Genomic DNA, 12,380 nt, shown 5'->3' with positions numbered 1-12,380 from the left:
TTTTAAAAGTTTAACTTTTATTCATTCGTCAACTTTTAAAATTGTTCCAAAACGTCGATTCATCAACTTCTTGTTAAACTTAAGACTTAAATATGACATGGTAGTAAAATTGTGAAAATAGACTTATCTTTCATTTTTTTAAATCTTTGTTTCAAAATTTGTTCTTTTTTGAGAAATTTGATGAAGAAAACAGGCTTTATAGAAAAAGGAAAGTTTTTGAAAAATATCAACTTCATATTTCATAATATTCCATAATTTCCATTTAGGATTTCTTTTTCCTTTAATGAAAATCTGGCACATGGGCTACCTTTCATTTTTTTTTTTTATAGAGAAATTATATTAGGCATAATATGTATTTTAGAAAATTTTGTAATTTTTTTTTTCAAATACAACAGAAATATGATATTTTTAGTATTTTTATATGGTGTGTTTGAGTTCAATTTGGATGGTACTATTTTTGGAAAGTTTCAAATTTTATCAATATGTGAGAATATATTTTTATTTTATGATATTAATGTAAATACCTCAATTTTTTAATTCAAAATATCATGACGGTTCAGTTAGAGATGGAAGGGTTTAATCAAGCTCTTTTAGCAAAGGTTTGGAAAAAAGGGTTGGAGATGGAAGAACTATTCAGATTTTCCTTGACGGATGGATTCTGAGAGAGACTACTTTTAAACCACTAATGCCTTCCCCTTTATTCGCTGATATGCTGGTTAAAGATCTTATTAGTCCTAGTAGACATTGGGATGAATGTAAGCTTAATGCACTATATTTTGCCACGATGATATTGACATTATTCGAAAAATCCCTCTTGGTACCTCAAACAGACAGGACTCGTGGATATGGCATTACGAGAAAAGGGGAGTTTATACAGTAAAGAGTATGTATCCAAGACTTCATCACGCTTAGCTTGTCGAAAAGAAGTAATTTTTGGTTACATTTATGGAAAATTCAGATCCCAACCAAGGTTAAGCACTTCTATGGAAGGTAATCAATAATTGCATTCCTACAATGAGTATCATATATAGTAGGAAGCTTGAGGTGAATCCCTTGTGTCCTTTTATATGCAAAAAGAAAGAGGAATCTGTTTGTAAACGAGCAAAAACAATTTGGGATTTGTGTTTACCATCTTGGCAGTCTGTGCATTGGCCGAATATGAGGTTTCGACGAAGCTTTTGGGATTCTATTTCGTCTAACGTGCACTTAGGCGAGCGAGATTTGACGCGTTTAATTTGTTGGTACATATGGAATGATAGAAATAATTAGATACATCATAAACAAATCTCTAGTATTGAGATAAAATGCGAATGGATTCACTCGTATCTAGCATATTTAAGAAGGGTCTCTTGCAAGCAAAAAACAGACGTAACCAAATAATGATTAGCAAGGAGATAAAAGTTCTATTACCAAGTTGGATGAGACTGAATACGGATGCAGCTGTTTCTAACTTTCTCGAAATCAGGGTCTTAGTACGAGACAAGGCAGACACAGTTCTTTGTTAAGAATCCTACATTAAAAAGATAAATGACCTAAGCAAAGGCTTAGAATAGATATGAGCTACTTCTCTCGTCAATTGATTTTGAGATGTAACTCTATGAATATTAATATGATATCAGAATCCAAAAACACTCAATTGAGAGGCATGTCAAACGTTATGGTTTAGTCTTTAAATTTAAGTAAATCGTATATTCTTTTTCAAAATAATTAATGAGAAATCAATTACAATGATTACAAATAATTTTTTATTCCAAATTTAAAGATTGAAATAGAATATTTAAAAGTTATAAAAAAAAATCAAACAAAAAATACTTTAACATAACTTAGAGTGAGAGTTTGACATACCTACCAAACTTAACTGAAAAAATATTATCTTATTAAATATATAATATATATATTTTTGTTTGGTTACATTTTCTTAGATTGATTCCACCGTCATATCTAAAAATGATTCTATAAATATCAAATGATCTTAAATTTATTCTAAAGTGATTTTCATTTTCCAATATATCACTTTAGAATCACTTTTAAAATAATCAACATTAAAGCTAGTAATTCCTTAAAAAAAATTTTTTTAATCAATTTGATTGCTTAAAAGTGATTTTTATTGGTTATTTTAGTCCTCCAAAATCAATTATTTAATTTTACTTATTATTATTAATAAATATCAAATTGTTTAAGTAAAATTTATATTATTAAAAATTCTAACACAAATTTAACAATACTTTAAATAATGATTGTTCTATAAAAATATATATTAATATTTTTAATTTTATTAAATTATTTATTATTTAATAATATTAAATAAATTATTAAAATAAAAAATATTTACTATCAATAAATTATATTAATAAAATAAATTAAAAGTTTTTTTTGATTGTTTTAATTAAAAATTATTATTAACAAATTTGTAATTAATTAGCTAGAACTTAGAAAAGGATATATTCTAGTAATTATAATATATATCCGATTCCTATCTCAATTTACAATTTCAAATAAACAATACCAGTTTATGATTCTAAATTAAAAAGATTTATAGTAAACAATATAAGAAATTATCATTCCGATTAATTATCATTCGTTTATTTTGATTTCTTATCGTTTTGATTCTCATAAATCCTTAACAAAAATTAAAGACCCAAACACACTCCTAATCAATAACTAAGTAACTAATCATTGAATTTAATTGTGTTCAAAGCTAATCTTTCCAATTTCCAATCTTAGAATTGACCATTAATCAAGAAGAAGCATTATTGTTCATATCTTAATATTTGCTACAAAAGGAGTATCAATAGAGCCAATCCAAACAACACCATCCTCTCTCTCTTCTACTTCAGAAATAGATTTCCATTTCAACCCTCCTAATAACTTTCCTTCAATTACCTCCAAAATTTCACCTTCTTCACTCACCCTTATTCCAACCCCACCACTCCCTATCCACTTTCCCAAACATGAATAGACTCTCTCTATATTAAAAGGAACAAGCTTCACCAAACCCTTCCCAATCCAAGGCCATGACATGATCACCCTCGACAACCCTCGTCTTCTCGAGTGAATCCCCACCCAAAACCCGCCTCGAGGACTCGGTTTGATGTTGTCGGGAAACCCTGGGAGCTCGGCCACGACTTCGTAGCTGCCGATTTTCGGTGTCTTTAGCCAATACTTCAGAATTCTGCATTTGGTCGTCTCTGCAAGTAGAAGGAAGTCGCTATTTTTGCTCAATGAGACTCCGTTCGGAAATGAGAGGTTATCTAAAAGGAGGTTTAGTTCTTTGCTTTCAGGATCATACTTCATTAGCTTTCCTGAATGGTCTCCACTTAATACTGCAGAAACAAAATTCCTATACAACAAAGAAGCTTTTAGATACAATAATTCTCAATTTAGTCATTTACCTTTCAAAAATCTCAATCTTATCTTTAATGGGTTAAAATTCTCCCGACATAAAATTTGTTAAAAAAAAATTGATAGACGATTAAATTATTGTTTTAACAGATTTGAACCAACATGTCACTCAAATACTGCTTAATTAACATACGAAATTTAAACCGCTAAACTAACATTTTCATCCGTTAAACTAAAGAGTTCAATGCTATACATGAAAATACATATACGTGAATACCTAATATTGACATCCGAAACCTAATCTTAACTAAATTCTCGAAAATACATGTCCGTTTAATAACAATTTCGTTTTTAATTTTCTATTTCTAAAAATTACACTTTAATTTCTCCCCATCTCATTTTCTTTAAACACAACGTTTTGTTTTATAAACTTACATTTTAAAAAACAAAATAGTTTTGTGATGAAGCATAGATTAAAATAAAGAAAAATTTAAAAAAATTTGACCTTTTTTTTGGTAGAGTTTGGATGGGAGAGAGAGAACCTTCTTGGATATTGGGAAGAGGTAATGGTAAAATAGATATGTCCAGAAGCTTCATCAACGTCCAAAGCGTTGGCGAATGTGAAAATACAATCAAACCCCTGCAGCACCTCCCTTTGAATTTCAATTCTGGTGGCCAAACCGCCGTCGCCGCCGACGCGAAGCAGCCCCCTGTAGGCGTCGGCGATGTACAGATCGCCGCCGCCGCCGAAGCGGAGCCCTAATGCCCTCCCGCACCTCTCCTCTCCCTCCTCCGCATTCTCTCTCTCTTCACACCCTGTTCTGTTATTCCATCATAATTCCTTTTTCTCAATTTCATCTCTCCAATTAAATATTTTTCCCAATTCTAACATTTTACAACCAAAAAAAAAATAATAATAATTTCATCATGTTCTCGTTTTTTTTTTCAAACATTAAGTTTTACTTAAAAAAAAAAAGGTTCGTGGTTTAATATTGTTAAAAAGTACTCTTAAGTTCCCTCTTTTTTTTCTTTGCAAGCTCTTGAATACCTAATTAAGTTTAAAGATTTTTTTTTTCTTTTTTTGTCTTTTTACTTGGCTCATATTGGAATATTCAATCTTGATTTAGAATTAGTAATAAAATTAATAGGACTAAATTAAAAAATTGTTCATCAACTAATCTAATAAATTACCTCTTAGATTACATCTCTAATTCTAAAATAACAAATTGTGCTAGGCTCAGAACAAATGGAAGCTTATTTAGCACGGTAAAAAATAAGTAAATTTTTTTTCCTTTTTTTTACTTGTTAGAAATTAGATAATTATTATATCTGAGTAACTACGCTTGAATTAATATATAAAAATAAACTTGATGATAATTTTATTTTGTTCTAACTATCTTTTTCTTTTCTACCACTTCATGTCAAATTAATGTCTTTCTATTTTCTATAATGTCATTTAATTATTTAGTTAATAACATTAATGGTAAGAAATAATTAGAATCACAATCCCAGTGTTTAACTATGTAGTTAAAAATGTTTTAATTTTTTCAAATTCAAAAATTAAATAGATACGATTAATGAAATGTATTTTTAATACGCAGCAAAAAAATTTACTATAAATAAGATAGATTTAAATTTCTTAATATTTTAATTAAAAATAATATTAGCACAACAATTTGTAGTTAATATATTTATAATTACCTAAAATAAGAAAGACATATATGTATCTTATTCCAATTCCAGATAGTTTGGTAAACAACATTGATATATTTTTTAATTTTAATTTTAAAAAATTATAGTAAACATTTTAATTTGTCTGCAAAATTTATAATTGCGGAACCAATCTAGGAAATATCACCACATAAAAATATGTGATGAATTAAGAAAAATGACAAACAGCAGAGAGCCAAAGCTTACACGTGGAGTTCATGCATAGTCTACCAGGATCAGGGGTATAATCGTAATTAACTATATATAAAAATTTCTATCGTTATGTAAACCAACCAGCACGCAATAACAAAAAATTGGAAAATAAAGGAAAATTTTTCATAAGTCCCAACTCATCCTTATTTATTCATTTATTCTCATTACCAAATTAACTTTAAATATGAAATTCCTCTACTATCCTTGAAGCTGTTCCTACTCTATCATTTCAGCTTAAAATAAAAAGAAATAATTAAGAAAAAGAAAATTTAAAGAAACTTCCTACTTCTCAATAATGCATTTTTTTCTATGGCTCAAAAAAAAAAATAATGCATTTTTTTTTTGAAATTTCTCAATCATATGAATAGTTTCTTGTCCCAATCACTCGCACACATTTTAAGTTAAATTATTTATTTCGAGATTATTAATAACTTTAATCATTGAATTATTCATTTTGCGACATATTAAATTAACTTTATTTTTATACTTTGGTTTATTAATTTCAGTTAATTTTATGGTTAATAAATAATATTTACAATGAAGAATTACAACCCCCTAATATAATAGCAGTATTTTCCTTGACATTTGTAGAGAAAAAAAATTATTAAAAGAATCTCAAATCAGAAAAACAAAAATAGTTTCTAAAAAAAAATTATTTGAATTTGCTGACATAAACATAAGCACCAACGTGGAAAATCAGAATGCCAAACCATCTCTACCATTACAATGTTGTATTTAAAAAAAAATTATTAACTAAAATTTGAAGAATTAAAATAAGCTTTAGAAAAAAAAATATTCATCTTAATATTTAAGTTTCCATTTGCTAATCACTTTTTTTTTCTTTTTTGAAAATGAGGTTCCATAAACATTATTTCTACCCATGTTTTCTTCACGTGCTATCTACTTTTTAAAATATTTAATTTTTGTTTCTGGAGTTTAATTAAAGATTAAAAGAGCTTTTTAAAATGAAATAATTTAAAAGTAGAAAATTAAAAATAAAGTAATTATCAATCTAATCCAAGCCAGCTAGCTTTGGGTGCCAGTTTTAAAAATAAAACTCATCGTGCATTTGACTAATAAAATAAAAAGGCATAAATAATTTAAAAATCATCGAAATGACCTGTTCGGAGAGGTGACGGCGAAATCGATCCACCTCCGTTCTTCCGGCAGCCATTTGATAATTCGGCCGTCGGAGACGCCGGTGTAAGGCCCGCCGCCGCCTGCGTCGAAGGCGAAGCTTTCCGGTCCGACGCCACCGTGGATCACTGCATATTCAGTTTTCCGATGATCGAGGTACTCCGGCGGCGGCGAAAATCTGGTGGTGGTGACTGCCAGTAGGGCGAAGACGGCTGCGACTGCGGTTGCGGTGAGGCAGAGGCTGGAGTTCATGGCTTCTGCTGCAGAGAGACGAGAGAAACCGAATTTCAGAGATGTGTGATATGCGTGAGTTTTATTTATTTATTTATTTATTTTTAACACCAATGCAATGGCAATTTTGTAATTTAATTCTTGAGAATCGCCCTAACTCCTTACAATCCGAGATGGGGGTTATTTTAGTCTTTTACTAAAATCTAAATTATTAATATTTTAGGGTGCGTTCATTGATTTTTTTTTTATTTCTTCCTCAGATAACTGTTTCTTATTTATTGTTTTTATTTATTTAGTAAAAAATGAATAAAAAAAATCAATAAAAAACAAAATTGTGTTTTGTGGTTTTAACATATTTGGTAATAGATTTAGAAATTGAATATCAATTTAAAAAGTTTTTCAAGGATTAATGATATATTTGTAAACTGGCCATAGTTATCGATTAAATATTTATTTTAATTTAAAATAATATTATTTTATTTATTAACTTTTATGCTATAAGTTTTGTTGAATTATTATTTTACAATATTATATAATTTGTAGTATATTATATTTTTCATTTCTTAATTTTGACAGAAAAATAAATGAGATTGTACCATGAAATAGCTATTTCATCCAAGTTTTATCATTTTTAATATTATTCTGTATTTTTAAAATGTTAAATTCAAATTTTGAAAATACTGGAAACATGAAATATTCTAAAAGCTGTATGTTATTTTAATTTTTTCAATATTTATAAGTTTTGAAGTTTAACAAGGAAGATATTTTTGGGTTTGTTAAGTTTGTTTTTCATGTTTTCGGAGTATCCGGACGCGATTACAATGAACATCTCTTGTTCTATTAAAATTCTTATGTGGGAATCTCAAAGGAAAAGAAAACCTTCTTGTTGTGGGCGAGGAAAATGCCTCCTCCTCACGTGGTGGCTTTATTGTTTCAAGTCCGATATAATTACTGATTCAAGTATTAAAGTATGTGTGACGAGATTTCTATGCAAGTTGTTATCTTGATTGAGTTATTACTTCAAATTCGATGTTAATAAAGTTTATAGGACTAGAATTACACCTCATGAAGTCTTATTTGAAAATAAAAGAAAAAGGATTTTAAAAGCTCGTTTGGTGGTAACATTTATGTTTCTTATTTCTTGTTTTCTTTTTTCAATTAAAAAAAACTACGTTTGATAACTGGTTTTATTTTTAATTATTGAAAAAAAAATATATAGAAGTATGCTTAACCATTTCTTATTTTTTGTTCTTTAAAATTTAATTTTTTTTATTTTTATTATACATTTTTAACATAAAAATAATAAAATAATGTTTTTATCTATGTTTTGGAAAAAATATTCAAGAACAATAAATAATAAACATAATTTTGTTGCTCTAAATTTCTACATAATTTTGAAAATATTTTATTAAAAGGAGAAACTTACCAAAACATTTTTGTTTCTCAAATGTTACTAACAACTTGCAATTACCAATAATATTAAAGATATGATTAGTCAAAATTAACGTGCCTGACGAAATTGGTTCGTAGGTCGTGTGTTCAACCATCTCTATTTTATAGTATCCAAAGATTCCAAAATGTTCTGAATTGCAAAATGATCCTTTTAAAATATTAATTTATTTTAGGAAGAAAAATTATTTTATTTGGTCTTTCAATTTAAGAATGAAAGAAAGTATAAAATAAGTTTGATCTATTTATTTATTTATTTTATGTTAGATTTATCCTTTATTCAAAAGAAAAAAAAGTCCTTTTATCTCAATATTTTGAAAATCAGATAAACCTGAAAGTTAAATAAGATTAAAAACTCAGAATGACTAAATGTTAAAAAAAAAAAAAAATCCACAATTATATGTTCAAAACCTAAACCAAACAATCAATCAAAAAACAAAAACAAGAAAAAATTGAAGAAAGATTCAAAATCCAAATATATTAACCAAAAGTTAGATCGACAAGAGCTTCTTTCGCTCCATTTTATGATCATCTAGAAGGAAAACTAAAACTACCAGAAGCAAGAGTGAACTATATACCCGAATGGTATCTCGAGAAGTAGCTTTGGACGACCTTAATTAACGGTATCTTGAGAAATAGCTTTGGACAACCTTACTTACTTTGGTTCGTAAACGCCCACGAACGGCATTAGAACCGACCCGAACCAAAGCTTCCCATCCCTCTCTTCCACTTCACTAATGAATTTCAAAGTCTTGCCTTCACAGTCTTCCAAAATCTCCAAAAGCACTCCTTCCCCGCTCAACTTGACGGCAGTTGCATGGGGCTTCCCTCCCACAAGCAACCCATGCAATTTCTTGAAGTCAAAAGGAAGCTTCAACAGAAGATTCCCAAACCAAGAGGTTGAAGTAACCAAGTTCCCAACAACTCCTTTCTTCGAGTGCAAAGCGATCCAATATTCGCCTCTCCTGTTTCTTCTAATGTTGTCGGGGAACCCTGGAAGCTGTGCGAGAACCTCGACGTTTCCCGCCTCAGAACCTCGAAGCCAATGTCTAAGGATCCTGCCTGTGATGGACTCAACAACTAGCACATACGAATTGTCTTTGCTTAATGAAACACCATTGGCAAAAGCAAGGCCTTCTTGTAAAAGCGTAACTTGTTTACTCGCTAGATGGTACTTAAATAACCTTCCCGTCTTATCTCCGCTCAAGATCGACGCCATGAACTGCCTGCAAATTCAGCAAAGTTTAAGGTTAAAGGCAACAGTATTTAAGCGATTTAACGGTCTTCATGAGAATGTTCAAATAGAGATGATTAATGACATTATAAACATATTGATTCAGTTATGCAGAACAAAAGAACTCAGGAACCAGAAAATCAATTAGCTTATGTTCATCAGATAGTTTTTATCAGATTCTTTCATCAGAACTTATCCTTTAAGAACACTTACTAAAATGAGGAATGAATGTGCTTTACGATCTGAATTACCTTCTTTGAAAAACCGTGCTACTGTCAGTAAAGTATATCACATCTGCGACTGCATCAATATCAAGATCATTTGTGAAGAGAAGTGGCTTGCCTTCGAATTCTGTCACGAGTTTGGTCGCCAAACCACCAGCAGGTCCGACCACATGAAGGCCGAGATAGGCATCAGCAATGTAGAGATCCCCAGTTTTCTTATGGAAACGCAGTCCTAATGGCCTCCCGCAAACATGCTCCAACTCAAGTGCAAACGGGCGAACACACTCGCTCCTTCAAGAACATAAAACAAACTGAATCAACATGTGAACCCAAGAAATGAATAACATTCGACAAACAATCTATGCACAGTCCTCTATCCAGTGAGCACAGCACATGCACATCTAAAACAGACATTCCAACAGTACCAATATGAGCAATAGAGTGAAATTTGTAAGACAGAAAGGTTAAGTACTTCAAACGTCAACTTCATCAGCTCAAATTCTACAGAGAACACGATTCTGCTCTCCTTAGGCGTAAGAGACGGTTTCAATACATCGTCTCATACTGTTAATCCACTCCTAGTCTCCCTGAGATATCTTCAGGTCGTTGAGGCATCAGGAAGAAGCTTGCTAATTATAGAAATGGTCAAGGACAATTAATGATATGTCCTTTTGTGATACTGAGCTGGGCAAAACCAAACCAACAGAAGAAAGAAAAAAATCTATTCACCAAGCAAACGAGAGAGGGATTTGAACCCTAGATAGTTCTCCATTTCCACACCGATTTTCAAGACGATCGATCCATACAAGCACAACTAGAAATAGTCGATGAATTTGCCTTTAAAATGGTGCCTCACCAGTTTGACATCCAATTCAATAGGTTAAGATATTTAGGATGCAAGAGAAGAATATCAGAGAATCGGATAATCAGTTCTTCAAACCAAGTAATCTTACAAATCCTTTAAAAGTTCAACCGAAACCTCTTCCTTCCACATATTTATATTCACCATTTTCAAGTAAAAAAAAAAAACTAGTGATTGATTAATCAGTCATCGCCTAAATATTTTACATTAATTCAATCCAGTCCTGCTCAATAAAAAAATCACAAGTTGCACTGATGATGTTACATAATATATAGCAGTAAGAGGTACCGAAAGAATTGGTAAATCGCTGTCCTAATTCCTAAAACGTTTTTGATTTCCTTCATCGGTTGAACAAAACTCATTCATATCGAATTAAAGATATATACGATCAAGGCCAAACAGAATAACGCAAGAAAACAGAATTATACCTCTGAGAGCTGGTGACGGCGAAATCGGTCCAGCCGCGGCCATCGCCTTGCCACTTGAGAATCCGGCCGTCGGCGACGCCGGTGTAGGGGCCTTCACCGTTAGGATCAAAAACCAGGCTCTCGGGACCGACGGCGCCGGTGAGCGGGAGGACGGTGGCGGAATGGAGAAAATCGTGGGTTCCGGCAATCTGCGGCGGGGCTAGAAACTGATTAAGCTTGAGGAGTGGGCTTTGGAGGGAGAAAACGATGGCGACGACGGCTGCTAAGGCCGCCACGGTGAGTGTAAGCATGGAATTCATGGCTTCGCCGGAGAATGGAATCGAAAACTGAGTGGATCCGGTAGAAATGGCAGTGGTTGGAGTGGAAGACGGACTTTACAAGTCTATAATCACAGGTGAAAAGACAATTTTAACATTCTATTTTGGTATTTTTAACCTTTTATTTTTATTCTATTTTTCAACCCTAAATTAGTCCTTTAGATTTCTAAATATCTATTTTAAGACTTCAATCCTCCCAATTTAAAATATCTATTTTTGTTAAAATATCTTTTTTTTTTCTCACTCAGAAATTACATTGAATGGTAAAATTACTACAGCAATGGTACAAACTTGCTTTGTTTTCGTAGATTTTTTCTTTTTTAAAAAGGGTAGTAGAATAATACAACTACAAATTATAAAATAGTTTTAAATTTATAAGAGATTAAAATACACATTTTTAAAGTCTAGCAAAAAAGAAAATACTAAAAATAGACCTAAGCTAAAATTAGACATTTTCTCAAAGTTTTGAAACCTTTTGTGATTGGAATCATTTTATTTTGATTTTAAATTAATAAAGATACTTTCTCTTTTTTAAACATAATAAAGCCACTTTTATAGGATGCTCTGCATTATTTTATTTTGTAATATAAAGTTTACTTTTATGAAATTTAGGAGGAATAAAAACATAAATTCAATTGCTAAAATTTATTGTCAGTTTCATTCTAACTAGTTAATTTCAAAATTTAATCATTAATAAATATAAGTTTATTACATACTTTTTTTAGTGCATATGATATATATAACATGTTTAACTCTACATTTTTAGTAATTTTAGTTTAACTGCTATTATTATTCTTGCCCCTAAAATTTAGAATATTTGACTTTGGTTCATACTTTTAATTTTGGTTCTTTAATTTTTTGAAATATCAATTTTAGCGCTCCAACTTTTATAAATTGTACATTTATTTACAACATAAATACAATATTTAAGTTATTAGACATGTGTACTTGCTAAAAAAAATGATTGAAAGAATTGTAGAATCTTTTGTTATTATCAAATGTCACGTTATTATCATATGTCACATTCACATTTTATTCTTTCGGGAAAGAACTAAATAATAAAAGATTGAAGATCATCAATAATAATAATAAAATCTTAGAGGTTAAAAAGATAAAAATATAAAAGAAACAAAAGTTGAAAATAAAGAAAGAAAAAAAAATTGGTAAACGAAATCCAAGTTTAAACCAATAAACTTTAAAGTTAAATTTTGCTATTAAAAGTTTGTTTGAAAT

At 30.2% G+C, this 12,380-nt stretch overlaps 2 protein-coding genes across 2 annotated transcripts; both read right to left on the bottom strand.

The window, feature by feature from the left end:
* Window positions 1-2,704: 2,704 nt before the first annotated feature.
* LOC111025249 (protein STRICTOSIDINE SYNTHASE-LIKE 2) lies at window positions 2,705-6,744 on the bottom strand. The gene is made up of 3 exons (XM_022303090.2): window positions 6,386-6,744; window positions 3,885-4,163; window positions 2,705-3,340 (listed from the first exon to the last, which is right to left on the bottom strand). Exons 1-3 carry the CDS (start codon window positions 6,652-6,654, stop codon window positions 2,758-2,760), a joined length of 1,131 nt encoding a protein of 376 aa, XP_022158782.1. The 5' UTR covers window positions 6,655-6,744; the 3' UTR covers window positions 2,705-2,757.
* A 1,790-nt stretch (window positions 6,745-8,534) lies between these two features.
* LOC111025248 (protein STRICTOSIDINE SYNTHASE-LIKE 10) lies at window positions 8,535-11,220 on the bottom strand. Its single transcript, XM_022303089.2, has 3 exons — window positions 10,831-11,220; window positions 9,568-9,831; window positions 8,535-9,308 (listed from the first exon to the last, which is right to left on the bottom strand). The coding sequence occupies exons 1-3, from the start codon at window positions 11,127-11,129 to the stop codon at window positions 8,738-8,740; spliced, it is 1,134 nt and encodes a 377-aa protein (XP_022158781.1). The 5' UTR covers window positions 11,130-11,220; the 3' UTR covers window positions 8,535-8,737.
* Window positions 11,221-12,380: the final 1,160 nt, after the last annotated feature.

The sequence above is a fragment of the Momordica charantia genome, assembly GCF_013281855.1.
Source record: "Momordica charantia cultivar OHB3-1 chromosome 5 unlocalized genomic scaffold, Mcharantia_2.0 BLBB01000005.1, whole genome shotgun sequence".
In the NCBI taxonomy this organism is placed as follows: Eukaryota; Viridiplantae; Streptophyta; class Magnoliopsida; order Cucurbitales; family Cucurbitaceae; genus Momordica; species Momordica charantia.
The sequence above is the reverse complement of the archived record's forward strand: the minus strand, read 5'-3'. Positions and strand labels throughout refer to the sequence as shown.

What these genes read in the sequence shown, in the direction of transcription:
- LOC111025249 (XM_022303090.2), bottom strand. Translation starts at nt 6,654, where the DNA reads ATGAACTCCAGCCTCTGCCTCACCGCAACCGCAGTCGCAGCCGTCTTC. An exon ending in GCCGTCACCTCTCCGAACAG is followed by an intron (nt 4,164 to 6,385) that starts GTCATTTCGATG and finishes ATGGAATAACAG; the next exon opens with AACAGGGTGTGAAGAGAGAG. An exon ending in TCTTCCCAATATCCAAGAAG is followed by an intron (nt 3,341 to 3,884) that starts GTTCTCTCTCTC and finishes TTTGTTGTATAG; the next exon opens with GAATTTTGTTTCTGCAGTAT.
- LOC111025248 (XM_022303089.2), bottom strand. Translation starts at nt 11,129, where the DNA reads ATGAATTCCATGCTTACACTCACCGTGGCGGCCTTAGCAGCCGTCGTC. An exon ending in GCCGTCACCAGCTCTCAGAG is followed by an intron (nt 9,832 to 10,830) that starts GTATAATTCTGT and finishes ATGTTCTTGAAG; the next exon opens with GAGCGAGTGTGTTCGCCCGT. An exon ending in AGCACGGTTTTTCAAAGAAG is followed by an intron (nt 9,309 to 9,567) that starts GTAATTCAGATC and finishes CTGAATTTGCAG; the next exon opens with GCAGTTCATGGCGTCGATCT.